This window comes from Hippoglossus stenolepis, chromosome 2, assembly GCF_022539355.2.
Source record: "Hippoglossus stenolepis isolate QCI-W04-F060 chromosome 2, HSTE1.2, whole genome shotgun sequence".
NCBI lineage: Eukaryota > Metazoa > Chordata > Actinopteri > Pleuronectiformes > Pleuronectidae > Hippoglossus > Hippoglossus stenolepis.
This window is the reverse complement of record NC_061484.1, coordinates 26451820-26465800: the sequence shown is the minus strand read 5'-3', so window position 1 is coordinate 26465800 and position 13981 is coordinate 26451820. Positions and strand designations below refer to the sequence as shown.

Sequence of the window (13981 nt, the reverse complement as noted above, 5' to 3'; positions counted from 1 at the left end):
CCGCGCAGACAGGATCAGGATCCGAACATGTCCTCGTGTGAACTGCTGGTGTCAGAAGGTTTCAGCAGGAGAAAGTAGGAATGAAAGGAAGGAAGGAAGGAAGGAAGTGAATGGAGAAAACAGCTGAATCAGCCTCCACAGAGGAAAAGATAGAGTTGAGCTGAGCAAGACTTTCAAGTCCCTCAGGCCGTTTTCACAAACAGAAATATACAAGTGTATAAAATCAAAACACACACCAATACTTCTACACACAATACTGGTTGTACTTCAGTGAACAATTAAAGTCAACTGTTCATACTCCTTAATATTTATTTGATGAGAATTCGATTGATTTGCACCTAAACTTTGGTTCTAGCTTAATACGCAGTTTATTAGTCATGAGAGTTTCTTACTCAGCCTAAAAACACTTGTATGAAGTATTGTGTTTCTCTGGAGGAGCTTTGTCAAGTCTCAAGTGACTGGACATGGTTTTAGAGATGTTCCATAATAATGTAGGATTCTGTGTTGGTTGAGCTTGATTCCTAAAAGTCATTGTGTCTTGGCTAGAGACGCTGATATCTGATATCATTTTCCCTTCCTGATACTGATTTCAATACCAGTGCTCTTCAAAGAATAGAACAATGAACTAGTCAAGTTTGTCGGTTATCTCTCTTCCTGCCTGAATCTGAAGGAGCCTTGTTGTTGCTTTGGAAGAACTGAAGAGTCAAATTGTCCCAAAATGTCAGTTTGTCCCAGAGCAGATCAGAGACCGGATACAAGATGTTGAAAAAACACTGAAGGACATTGCCAGACATTTCTAGGTTGTCTCTCTGAGCTGAGATAAAACAACAAACATGACAAATACCAAACGACTAGTCATGTTTTGTTTGAGAGGTCACTGCCAAGTTTGATACAAGGGAGGAGCAGTTGTCTTTACAAGCCATGCATGGCACTACCAAAGAATTTAGTTTGCACAAGTTGTTTTCCATCGCTATCTAACATTAGACATCTCGCAGAAGAGTAAAGAAAGATAGCATAGATACAAAATCGTAAAGTGGAATTTGTAATATTTATTTTAATAGAAGTGAAGCAACATTAATGCATTTAACCTGGTTTTAAACTCTGTTACTCATTTAAACTGGTTCCCATCTTCATCCAGTGGATTTCACGGAGCTGCTGCTCACAGACGCTCTGCCTCCGGAGAGGGAGCAGTGGATTGGGATGGATGGATGTAGAGAGACAGTGAAATGTACCGTGGAACACTTGTCTCCTCCGTCAGTGCAGGGAGCGAACAGGGGGAACGAGAGAAAGACCTCACCCGCCGCTACAGAGCTGAATTATAGATCAGGTCCGACGAATGGAAGCACTCCTCCGGCTTTTTCCCATCCTCCCACCTCAATCCGTGCTCCCTCACACACAGACATAAACACACACACACACAAATCACGACTTCTACACCCAAACAATATTCCTCACACGCTCCGAGCCTCTCAGAGACATGCACACGCTCTCACTGCAGCTCCAGCTTCCCACCTCCCAGTGTTCGTGTACACCCGAACCCTGGTTCCATCCTAACATACAGTTTCACACAGGCACACATACACTCTTGCTGGGGCCCCCACCGGGTCTGCATTATTGAAACCCACTTAGCACACTGGCTTTCTGCTGACATCTGACTCACCAAAGCAGTGACCCGTGAGCCCAGAGAAGAAGAGCTGAATTCCCGGATTGTGGCACAAAAGAGACACGAGAGGAAGTGCTGCATTCTGATATTCTAGCAGAGGAGAGGAGTCTGGGAAGAGCTGCTGTTTGTGTGGAACTGAGAGAGGAAGTGTCCGAATGTAGAAGCTTTAATCCTTTGTCCTTCCCCTAGTGGGTTATTTATGTCACTGACGTTTGCATACTTCCCGTTTAGCGGCTCACCTGGCACGCTCCATAACAAAGCCAGGTAAAGTGAGAGCTGGAGCTGAAGTGGTTGACCAATTACAACCGAGTGGGGCAGCCGGCCAATCAGAGCTGACTGGGCTTTAGCAGGAGGGGGGGGCCTTAAAGAGACAGGAGGTAAAACCAAGTGTTTCAGTCAGAGGCTGAAACGAGGAGCTGCAGCAATGGACAGTTCGAGGAGAGGGACGTGTTTTCTGGACATTAGAGCATGTAAACCTTACTAACTAATAACACTAATACAAATTATGAACCTGAATATCAGCAGTCGCCTTTAAAAGCAACAACATCAAGTTTGCTGAAGAGCACAAAAAACGTGTCTTTTCCCACGATGCAGCAAATGCACCTAAATGTCCCCAAAGGAAAATTTAAAGCCAATAAAGGTTTTGTGGCATTAATCCAAAAGCATCATGCACATTTAAAAACAACTCATAACAATTCAAACAGATAAAGCCGGAGAAATATGATTTAAAAGCCAAGTGCATCAACAGAAAGACACTAATGCACGAAACGAGCAGCAAACCTGTATTTTAATCGATGGCTTGAATGAGCTGCCACGTTTTGATTTCCTTTCCTGTGTTAAACACGCCCACAGGAGCTAGTCACAGCTTCATAATAAAACACTAAAGGTGTCAACGCGTTCTAAAAATCCCGTTTTGAGTGTGATACTTTCTGGATGCTTTTATCCCGCAAATCAATCGCAACAACACAAACAGCAGCCATCAAGCCTCTGGTTGGTGCTGTAGCCAGAGTGTGAGCTTCCCGACATATGATGCACTCAGACCCAGAAAGGTTATGTGGCATCCGTCCAAAAGCAGCAGCTCAGAGCATCGCCTATATTGAAAAACAGCTTTCCCTGATTTGAGCCAATACCGTGGCTCCAATATTGTTTCAAAAGCCACCGATCAAGCATGGCGGTCGGCCTAGTGGACTCTGAACACCGCTCTCATACTCGTGCGTTATGGGCACATGAGTCCAAAAGAACCTTTCCATCGTATGCACAGGCTGACCACCTTTAACTAGCATGAATGGGCAGCCAAGACTCGATGCCATATCCAGTGGAGCTGGTCCCAAATTGCACACACTCATAGATATCAGCCCTCTAAATACGTCTGATCCGTGCATTATTATGATAATCTTTAAAAAGATAATACAATACAAGACACCTTTTCTGTTATATGTATTTATTTATTCAATATGTGCTTGCTTGTACCATATTTATCTATTCATTTCTTTATTTTGTAGGTTAGATGGCTTTTTGAAGTAGGAAGGAGCAGGATGCAAAGTCACTTTGTTCTACTGTGCACTTAAGTTAGGACAATACTGGGAATCTTGAATCGTAATTGGTTGAAATGCCAGATACAAAAAAAGAACCCTATCCTGCAATTTTCTAAAGCAAAAATAGTTTGGCCCACGTTCATCACCCAGTTTTGTAGAAATCCGTTCCGTGTTTGTTTAATCCTGCTGAGAATCAAACCAATGTCAAGGTTCCGATTGCAAAAAGAGCAAAGGTGGAAGTAAACAGTTAATAAACAGGTGCGTTCCAGCGAAGTGTCAGCGTACAGTTGTATTTAAGGAAATAGAAAGCAGCTGAGAATGAGGAAGTGCAGTGAAGTCAGAGAGAGTTGATGGTGAAGTGCTGTTTACTGATCCGTCTCATGTCACAATCCTCCAGTGAAATGAGTCTGTTTGCTAAGGAACGGAGGCAGAGGGGGGATTTTAGATTCACTCTCCAGCTCTGGCAGTGGTAGAATCAGACCTAATAAAACTCTACGGCAGAAGCATTTAATTCCCGAAACTCGTCCATCTTGAGAAGAAGTTGCAGCCTGATGTTCAATGAGTAAGGTATTTTTTTTCATATTCATTAACTTTCAGTTTCACGCCGGGGACTTTTAATAAGATCAGGAGTTACCCAACTCTTGAAATGCATTTTGAAGAAAACCCTTCAAGATAATTCAGATTTTTAAGGTTTCAGCCCGTTTTAATGAAATGTTGGTGGCTGCAGTTTCAGATTATTTTGATTCAAGTTTAATCCAAAAACAGAATCGTTATTTTACCTTAAAAATAAAGAGACACATGTCCTCATATTAATTACTTACTTACACATTAATAAAACAAAAGTTTGACCACAAAGAAAAGTATTAATTTTAGAGCAACTGCCAAATTAGAAGCTTCTCTGCATGTTTCCGCTTGTTTTATAGCTCTATTTATATTTTTAAAATAATATATTTGTGTGAGATCATGTGAAAGAGACATTGTATGACACTCGATTGAAGAGTGTTGAACTGTGGCATCGCCCCCTCTCTGTGTATAAGCTCCTGTTGGGTTTTGATTACACAGCCTGCTGCTCTGTGTCTGACCTTCGTGTGGGGGGGTATTAGATTACAGGCTGTGGGTGGGACTGTATTCTCTCCCTTTGTCTCCATGTTGACTCACGAGTCATGATAATGTTATCATCATGTTAATACTTGGCATTTTATTGTTTTTTGACTCAGTAACACCATCACAGCAGAGTATTAGGGCCATAGTGAAAATATATAAAATATATATAAAGTCATGACATTTGGAGAAAGAAACACACTTAACAGACTTAAAAAGCAGTAAATACAAATGAAAACAATAGGAACAATAAAACGATGACAACATAGAACAAACAATAAAAAGAATGGAAGCAACAAAACGACATTATGCCTTTTCTTTTTGTTCTTGTTATATTATGACCTCATTCTGGAAATGTCTGATTGGGTTTTTCCCCTTTAAGTGGCCCTAATACTCAACCATGGACTATAGATTTTAATTATTTCTCTGGATTTCCACCGTCCTGTGTTTTAGCGCTGATTCATGTCTTGCTCTGTTGCTCACAAACAAAGGCTTCGTTGGTAAAGACAGTCGAGGGAGGTGAAATGACTCAGTTTAGGAGTTTGTGGCTGATTTAAAGTTTTCAGATTTCAGTTTCTCTCTCGCACAATTTGCAATTAAGAGTTTCTCTTTTTCTCCACAAGTTTGGAGCCGTAACCAGCGGACATTTTGATTGGGCCGCAGCTTTTGATCTTGTGGTTGGAAGTCGGCCTCGGTAACTGCTGCACCCCGAGCACTTTGTTTTGTTTGGATATCCCCTCCGGGTGCTTGTTAGGTGAGATCAACAGGCTGGTCGGAGACTGAAGGTGGCGTCGGCGAAAGAGCCGAGAGACGCTTTGTAGTCCAGATGAGACGATAGCAAAGGCTGATCCCGTGTGAAAAGATGTGTCTGAGTTTTTCTGTGCGATGAAAGAGTAGAAAAGGGGATTTAGATGAGGTGGCTCGCCTTTCTCAGAGCATCATCACACACACACACACACACACACACACACACACACACACGGTGCAAAGCTGTACTGCCTTAAAGTCCTTATGAAATAAAGGCCCTTTAAGCACTGTGGAGAGGCAGTGCATCATTTATTATTCCACCTATGAAACTGTTTTCGCTGATATGGCAAAACAAATCCGGCCACAAACCACTAAGTGTGCGATTGTGTGTGCTGCAGTGTGTCCGCCCATGTTTGTGCGTGCACATTTTAATGTATCTGCTGAATGATAGGGTTTGTGCACTTTTTCCGTCAACTGGCAAATATTGAACCTCGCCTCTGTTTGAGTACTGACATGTCTTTACCTGTGTTACTGGTAAAATCTGTACTGGTTGTGTGTGTGTGTGTGTGTGTGTGTGTGTGTGTGTGTGTGTGTGTGTGTGTGTGTGTGTCAAGGTGTGGGTAGAGTGGCTCACTCAATATCTCCTCTGTGGGAACAAGTTGGCAGTTGACTTTCTGTGAGGGATGTATCTCATTTTACATTCGGTCACATGAAATCGTAGACGGTAATAATCAGGCTAGCTATACCCTCTGACCTCACTTTATTGGTATGTAACTCATATTTATACAGTTACAGTTATACATTTAATATACTTCAGATCTCTCTGTGTGTACATCTGTACTCTAGTGAACACTAAACTCGTGTGTTGATTAGATTTACATTTGTTTTCCTGTTTTTACAGATTTTGCCCAAACATACGACATCAGAATGTGTTTTCCCAGCAGCTCTTTGGTTAAATTGAACTGTTTTTAGGTTTTGAAGGTTTGACAGATGCAGCCGTGCAGGAGCACTCGGCCCCTCCGACCTCTCGTTTCAGTCCAAACTGATATCCAACCAGAAATCACACCCACACACAACCAAAGGTTTCCTGTTGCAAGAGTCGACTGTTCACCGCACATTTGCTTTCAGTTAACCAGGTTCCCTCTATGCAGTCCTACCTCAAATCCCACTTTTGATTACTTTAAAGCTGTGAAACACGGTTGACAACAACATGCTGATAAAGCACCAGAGTCTAAGAACATATACTATATGCATGTACGTATTAAAATGTATTTTAATTGTTTAAAAAAGCCAAAACATTTATTTCGAGCAGTGATACTGTGGCGTGACCTCCAACCGTTGCCATGACAATAGACAGACGCCCCCACATCCCAGACCCCCCCCCACCTCCATCTCTCCTCTGTCAGCCCCAAATTCTTAAATTCTTAGACAAGTCTCAGTGTTCGATGTAAAACTGGTTCAATAGGTCAGCAGTGGCAGTGCACACACACACACACACACACACACACACACACACACACACACACACACACACACACACACACACACACACACACAGATGAAATTAATAGCAGTTAGGTGGGAGAACCCCTGGCGTGGAGTCTGCCTCCCTCTCTGCAGTTGTTTATCACTTGGAATCGGCCTCAGCGTCTCCAAACCAAATGTTTGGACTGTGTTTGTCCACCGTTGGCCGGGGCTTCTCTAAACTCCCCGGGGGGGCACCAATAAACTTCAAAAATTTCCCACAGAGACAAAGTTAGTGGGTATAGAGCGACAGAGAGAGAGTGATATTTTGGAGGAGTGAAATCTACACGTAACACCAGTTTGATAAGATAAATAAACTGTGCCGTCGGGGGCTGCCGTCCCCTGCGCTCTCCACCTCCTCTGACATCAGACGGCGCACAAATAAAAGCTTTCGCTTGTATAAACACAGGAACTCAAGTCGGCCTGAATCAAAAACACACAAAAAGCAGATTTCAGAAAACGTCCTCCTCCCATAATTCAATGCATTCCAGTGCTGAACACATGCCCGGGTTTGATTGGCTGGCCCGTCACCAGAGAGGTGGGTGTTGCCCTCCCCCGTGTCTGGCCACATTTTAAAGAGTTTTTTTACTTCACAGATTTGTCTCAAAGTGGGTTTTTTTCGTTTTTTTTTACAGCAGAGAGGAATGTGAATTTAGATGAAAATGAAGATAGGAAGAGGAAAGGTCGAGGCCGGGCTCTGCTGGGTGTACAACACTTCTGTGACTTCATTATCAAGAAAAGTTGCGTTTGGACCCAGAGGCAGAAAACAGATTTTTCTAACTGAAAAACTTGAGGAGATGTGAAGTGAGATGTCTGAGTCAGAGTCGCTGACGGAGCGGAGGTCTTTACTTTACTAACTACTGCAGGTCCCTTCTACTGTATCAGAGAGACAAATGCAACCAGCATCACCACAGGCTGAGAAAACCTGTTCAAGACAGACAGGTTCAGCACGACTGCTTATATGTAAATAAAAAGCATGGCGACACTGGAGGTCACACACGGCACCTACACGGCCTTTATCGTCCATGAGCGCGTTGTATCTTGTGGGGCATATGCATCGTTAGAAGGAAGTCCTTAATTGGCTAATTAACCCTTGTGTTGTCCCTGCTTCCCCCGGCTGTTGGCCCCCTCACATAGCCCACCCCATATTAGGACGCACACATAGCGCAATAGACAAGTGAGCAGCCCTTGCAGATGTATTTGGGTCGAGCGTCGTAGTCAACAGCTCTGTGCGGCGGCGGCGGCGGCTTTTACAGCCTTCACAACCGCGGCGGACGCGATGAACGGAGTCACGAGAGCCTTTCCCAGCTGCTCTAGGAACACCCTCCGCTTGTTCCGCTTGCCCGGCATCCAGTCTGGGTTGATCTCTCTCCATATCACGAAGGCGTTGTAGGAAGAGACGTCGAGAATGTTGTGAAAGACGACCAGGGCCAGCGCGCGGTCATCCTCCTGCAGCTGTACGTTCCGATCACCTTGTCTAGGTTGTCCACGCCTTTGTTGCGGTTGTAGTCCAGGACGATGACCGGTTTCCCGTCCTCGCAGTTGCTGATGTCGGCCTCAGGGTGCCGTGTGTTCAGGAGCACCACGTTCCTGTTTTTCTTTGGGATGTAGGACACAAGAGTGGCAGTGGCCGTGAATGCGAACTTGGATGAGAACACCTCTCTTCCCTTGACCGCAAGCAGCCCAGTCGGGAGCTCGGGCTTGTTCTTCCGAACAGTGCCGACCACGGTGAGCTTCCTCTCCAGGAGCTGCCGCGCGAGTTCGTAGGAGGTGAAGTAATTGTCGCACGTGACGTTACGCCCGTACAGTCCCTCCGTTACATCGAGCACTACCCGCAACGCCTGGTTCCGTTCTGGGCGTCTGCCGCTCGGCTTTCCGGTGTACACTTGCATCTTCCAAGCGTAGCTTGATTTTGATGAGCTGCAGATTCATTCTCCAAACTCATATTCTGCTTCTTGGGAATCTGACTGTGGACAGAACTTTCTGTTTGGCCATTCATTGGGTTTTTGCTGCTGCCCAGTGAACAGCCTGTAAAAGCAGCCTGTAAAAACAGTGGTATAAATGTCTTCTGCGGCTCCAGAGGGGCTTTGTACATTCTGCCTCACCCTGATTATGTCACAGTGTCGTCAGCTCGGCCTCAAACAACAGAAAGACTTCGTTAAAAAGGGGCCACAGGTTGTAAATGAGTCGATGTTTACCAGAACAAACCCTCAAACAAAAGATCCCTTTGAGTTTCATTATGGGAAACACAGGATTTTCTTTACGAGAGGACTTAAAGTTTCTGGGCCTCTGCTGCATTCAATGATTCTTTGTCTCTTTCAAATCTCCCAATTTGTAGGGGGCACAATAATGGACGACCTTTGACCTCTGTCAGTCAGGTTACCAGTCAGTGTTTCTGCTCAGAAGGTATCAACCGTTCAGTGGGTGAACTCTCCTCTCTCTCTCTCTCTCTCTCTCTCTCTCTCTCTCTCTCTCTCTCTCTCTGTGGTCATGGATCGTCCTCTCAGAACTTTATGTCTTTAATCATAGACTGTTAATAAAATTCAACACTTCCACTTCCTCCCACTTTCCAGAAATGAAGCTTAAATATTCCAAATGCAAGGTCACTGGTATCAGGGGTGGAGCCGCTGTTTCAACTTCCTGTTGACACACACCACCAGTAGTGAGTCAGTCTCAGCTGTCATGACCACATATAACAGCTGATATAGTGTTTGGACATGTTTTATTGCCCAATATCGGCATAAGCCACTAGATGAGAGATAGAATCCACAGTTTATTTTTAAGTTAACATCGCCTGATTGGGGTTTCTATCATCTCCCCTCCGATGCTCCTCCTCCAAGAAGAAGAAGAAGAAGAAGAAGAAGAAGAAGAAGAAGAAGAAGAAGAAAGGAAAACTCTTCTTCTTCTACTCTCTCATTTTCTTTCCATCCCTCTGTGTATTAGGACAGAGAGAGAGAGTCTTTCACTCGGCCCTCGTTTCCTCCTCCCTGTCCTTCGTTCCGCGCTGTGTGAGAAGAGGAGTGAAGGAGTGAAGGAGTGAACATGAAGCGGAGTTAGAGATGACAGATCAGTGAGCTGAGAGCTGCAGAGCGGATGTGACAGCGGGAGCTGCAGCTTCCACCTCATCCCCAGTTTTTCCTCTGACCTCTCCTCCCCTCCTCCATGTATGATTGTGTTCAGCAGCATCTCAGCAGGGAGATGAAGTATCACTGCATAATGCATCGTATCCATATATACTTCTGCCCTAACTGCAGCGTTAGGGCCTGTGTGAGTGAGGATTAGGTTGAGTGAGGCCGGAAAACTCCTCCACCACCTCATCATGAATTGCTTCTATCTTCCTTTTTTTAATCCTGCGACTTTTTCAATCATCAGTTTTCTTTTTTCTAAAATGAGATCTCGGGGGGGGGGAGGCCACTTTACTCTGGGGTTGATGAAGCAGAGTGTTGCAGTGATGGATTTCAAACCGAGCCTCCTAAACCTTTAACGGCAAAGTCCAAGAACCTCTGATGACAATGTTATTACGTTTGACGGTTTGACATCGGTCAAAATTGAGTTTCTGTTTGTTTTGTTTACGTCACTTAAGCCGCGAAGACCTGGTCCCAGCAGTCAGGGTTCGAATCCTGCCTCTCCTGCCTCTCTTTTCACTGACTATCAGATAAGGGTACCAGGGGCTTCTGCTGGTGAAACATATGGTGTTTGACCCCCTGTAAGATTCCTGAGTCGTCTTATGTAAACTTCACAGCGAATCCAACCACCTAGAAGGTTGTGCAGTGTAAACTTGGCAGTAGCTTCGTCGTCTTCAGAATTGATTTGTAAACTACTCTTTGATGTGTCAGGATGTTAACACGAGTTTCAACACGAGTTTCAAAACAACCTGTTAAAGATGAACATGAAATCATCTCCACAGTTGACTCTCGCTCTCCTTCCTCCGCCTCACTCATTCTTCTCCTTCGTCTCCCCCTTGTCCTCTTCTTCCTCCCTGTCTTCTTCTTGACCCCCCCCCACACCTCTTCACAATCCTCTCCCCTCTTGTTTAATACTCTGTCATGGAGACGCTGTCGTTGGGCTGTCTGTGCTGAACAAGTGTCTGTGCTGAACAAGTGTCTGTGCTGAACAAGCGTCGCTGGGAGCTCACTGGCAGCACTGGCTCCTTCTCTCTCTACTTACCTCATGCTTTTGTTTTTATTCTCCTGCACGTTTCTTTGCTCAATGTGTTCAGATGTCCAACATTTCTGAAGATGGATTAGGGAGCAAAAATTTAGTTCAATCTGCTCTTTATCTTCGAGAAAATGAAGATGAATTGGATCAGACAGTTCTTGTGCAAACAGGACCGGATTAGGATTATGTGTAATTAGTCTGAGTCATGTTATATTTTTTGAACACCACGATCATTCCTTAATACCGAGTGCATTGTACCACATTTTCTCATCTCAATCTAAGACAGTCCATTGGATGCAGGTTACAAGTGTAGGTGGGCGTGTAGTGACCTCAAGATCTCAGTCAGGCTCCACCCCCCGCCCCTCCAAATATGGTTACTTCTGGTTTTGTGGTTTAACACTTGATTATCACTGATTCATGGCGATTTAGGAGAGATGCAACAAAATGTAAACCTTACTTTGACATACTATCCCCCTCTGTAAAGTCAACATGGCAGACAGATTAGTTTATTAACACTTATTTCCACATTAGGCAAACATGAAGCAAAGACGAGCTTTTACTTTGAGTCATGTTTTCAGCCAACTTATGAATATTACTCTTATTTCAGCTCTGGTTTGGTCTCCACCATCTACCGGCTCTTTAACTGTTAACAATGTTAACCAATTGGCCACAAACTCTGAGTGCTGATTGGTCCTGAGCAGCTACTGTTCTATAGGTGGAACATACAGAGGCACTATTTCTTCAGACTTACAGTGGTTCCATCTCAATTTTAAAACCAACAGTGGAAAAATAGTCTCTCGTCAAACAACTGGTAATAAAATCACATTTTTAATTTCCTTATCTTTGAACAAAGAGCCTGTTTCCCTGAGGTTCTTTATTTCTTCACAGTTTTCACTTCTCTTTAACTTTTAACAAGTATTTCTGGTAATTAGCAAAGAAAACAAGAGACTGAGGAGAAAATCACTGAAGGTTCATGTTCCGTATCTTCCTTCTGTTCTCCGGACTGCTGCTCTTATCAAATCCCAAAAGTGGTGATTGATTTATTTGTTTTTAATTATTAATACCCTAAACTATCCCAGAGGCCACTGTCTTATGAAGTTAATTACGGTTTACCCACAGCTATAAACGGTGCAGATGGGAATGAAGAGATTGCTCCGAAAACGGAAATTGTTTTTTTTAATCTTATTAGTCAGATTCATGTTTTTCATTTCTCTCCGTCACCTCCCGCCCCCTCCTTTCTCTTTTCGCAGGATGAAAATGCGGCGGCACAGGGTGTTCTTGCTCTGCACAGTGGGCCTGTGCGTCATCTCCTTCCTACACTACTACAAGGCCCTCCACTATGTCTCCCTGCTGCGCGAGCTCTCCGCCCCGTACCCCAACATCAAGTCCTTCATCATGGTCTCCGGCTTCTTCTGGAGGGAGAAGGGCGTGGCCTCCACCCCGATCAGCCCCGCCTCCCCCGAAGAGGCCCCACCCTTACCAGTTATCCGTCAGTCGGACGCCAAAGCCAGAGGCGCGTCGGGTGCTGCGGGAGGAGGAGGAGGAGGCGGGGAAGGAGGAGGGAAGGGTCTGGGGATTGGTGGACTCATGGTCGGAGGTGCTGGGATTATTAGCAGCGCAGGGCTGGAGATGAGGCTGAGGGAGGAGCCGGCAGCTCCTTACCCCTGGGAGAAGCCAGAGGAGAACCAGCGGGGAGATTCTCCCGATGAGGTAAAACTTCACCGTCACCTTTCAAACCACAGAGTGATCTGCACAATGTAGTGTAAAACCACTGACTGTATATAAAGACAGACACATGACAGATTCCCAAAAAGTGAAGCCAAAGCTGCTTGATCATGTCTTCTGGCTTCCTCCATGTTAGCAGATGGGACATAGACCAAAATAGAAAGTCCAAGTACAGGTTGAATAAAATTTCATTTTGTCGTTTTTGGTAGTTTCTAACACACTGATATTGGTCCAAGTTTTTGTTTCTGATAAGTTTGGTTTTCATTAGTTATTTGATGATATAAAAACGCAGTCAAACGCCATGATTGACAGCTGAGACTGACTCGCGATTGGTCAGGCGTGCTTAATTAACAAAACAGTTTATAGAAGCACAAGATGAAATATAGCTTCTTTCACTTTCTGAATAAAATATAATTATATAAAATATTCTAGAGTAAAATAAACAGATGAAAATTCCTCCTGTAAACCTGTATGGAGAATAGCACAAGTTGGAGGATTAATAATATAATAATTTATCATAAACTGCTGTCAGGCTCCGTGTTAAAAGTCAGTGTTTATGCAGTGCGGACAGTTTATTGGTTTTTATCTCCATCTCGTGAATGTGAGTGGGACCGCTTCGTGCTCACGTCAAGATACTGAGACTTAGTGGAGGCAAAATCCGTGACGCTTGCAGAAGAAAGAAAGTGAGACTGCATTTGACCTGAATAAATCCTGAATAAATAAACTGGTGGATCAGTGTAAACATTATCTCAGTTGTAAAAGCAGCATTTATAAAGCCAACTGGTTGTTTGTGATCACGTTATGATTGTTAATGTTTTCTGTCGCTGACACCTGCAAAATACTCCTTCAGAAATATAATATGTAACCTTGTCTGTCGTCTTATTTAAGGAATCTTTGTTCGTCGTTAAAACTTTACATTCCACACTTGATTTAGACGAGTGAAGGTGCAAAGAAACAACAAAATGTTTTTTATACCTCATATATATTTTCTCCTGTTTTTAAAATGACAGGAGATAGAGCATTGCTTTGATCCCATATCTTCTTTTATCTGTCCCTGCTACTTTTGGCCTTAATGCACATTTTTATTATCTCATCACATCTTTAAAATAAAGTGAACTGCTCGAGTCTCCAGTCACTTGTCAGAGGTCACATTGTCATGTAGTGATTTACTGTAGGAGCCAGTAAAGATTCCTGTTTGTCAAGGTGTCACCGTGCTGTGACTTTTATTTTCTCAACATGAACTGCAGCCTGTTTGTTCACTTATCTTTGATCTTGTTCGATGCACCTGACAAAGGTTACGTTCTCACCTGCTAATTCTCAACAGTGAGACAAACACTTTGAAAACTACAATACTACAAACAACCTTGTGGTTTACTGTCCAATGATAAGGTTCATCCTGCATTAATTCACACTCGCACACGGTAGGGAGAGTAATAACCCAGTTATGAAGACAGACTCGTTCAGACTGTGATTTAATAAATTCTTTGCAGGAGGAGCTGCTGCAAAATTTAAGTTTGACTAGCGTCTC

At 43.9% G+C, this 13981-nt stretch overlaps 1 protein-coding gene across 1 annotated transcript in view; it reads left to right on the top strand.

The window, feature by feature from the left end:
• Positions 1 to 13981, top strand: part of mgat3b (beta-1,4-mannosyl-glycoprotein 4-beta-N-acetylglucosaminyltransferase b) — a 57762-nt gene that overhangs the window by 29261 nt on the left and 14520 nt on the right. Inside the window, exon 2 of the mRNA XM_047337912.1 lies at positions 11979 to 12438. Coding sequence (XP_047193868.1) covers positions 11980 to 12438 — 459 coding nt within the window. The 5' untranslated portion in view covers position 11979. The remainder of the gene's footprint in view (positions 1 to 11978; positions 12439 to 13981) is intronic.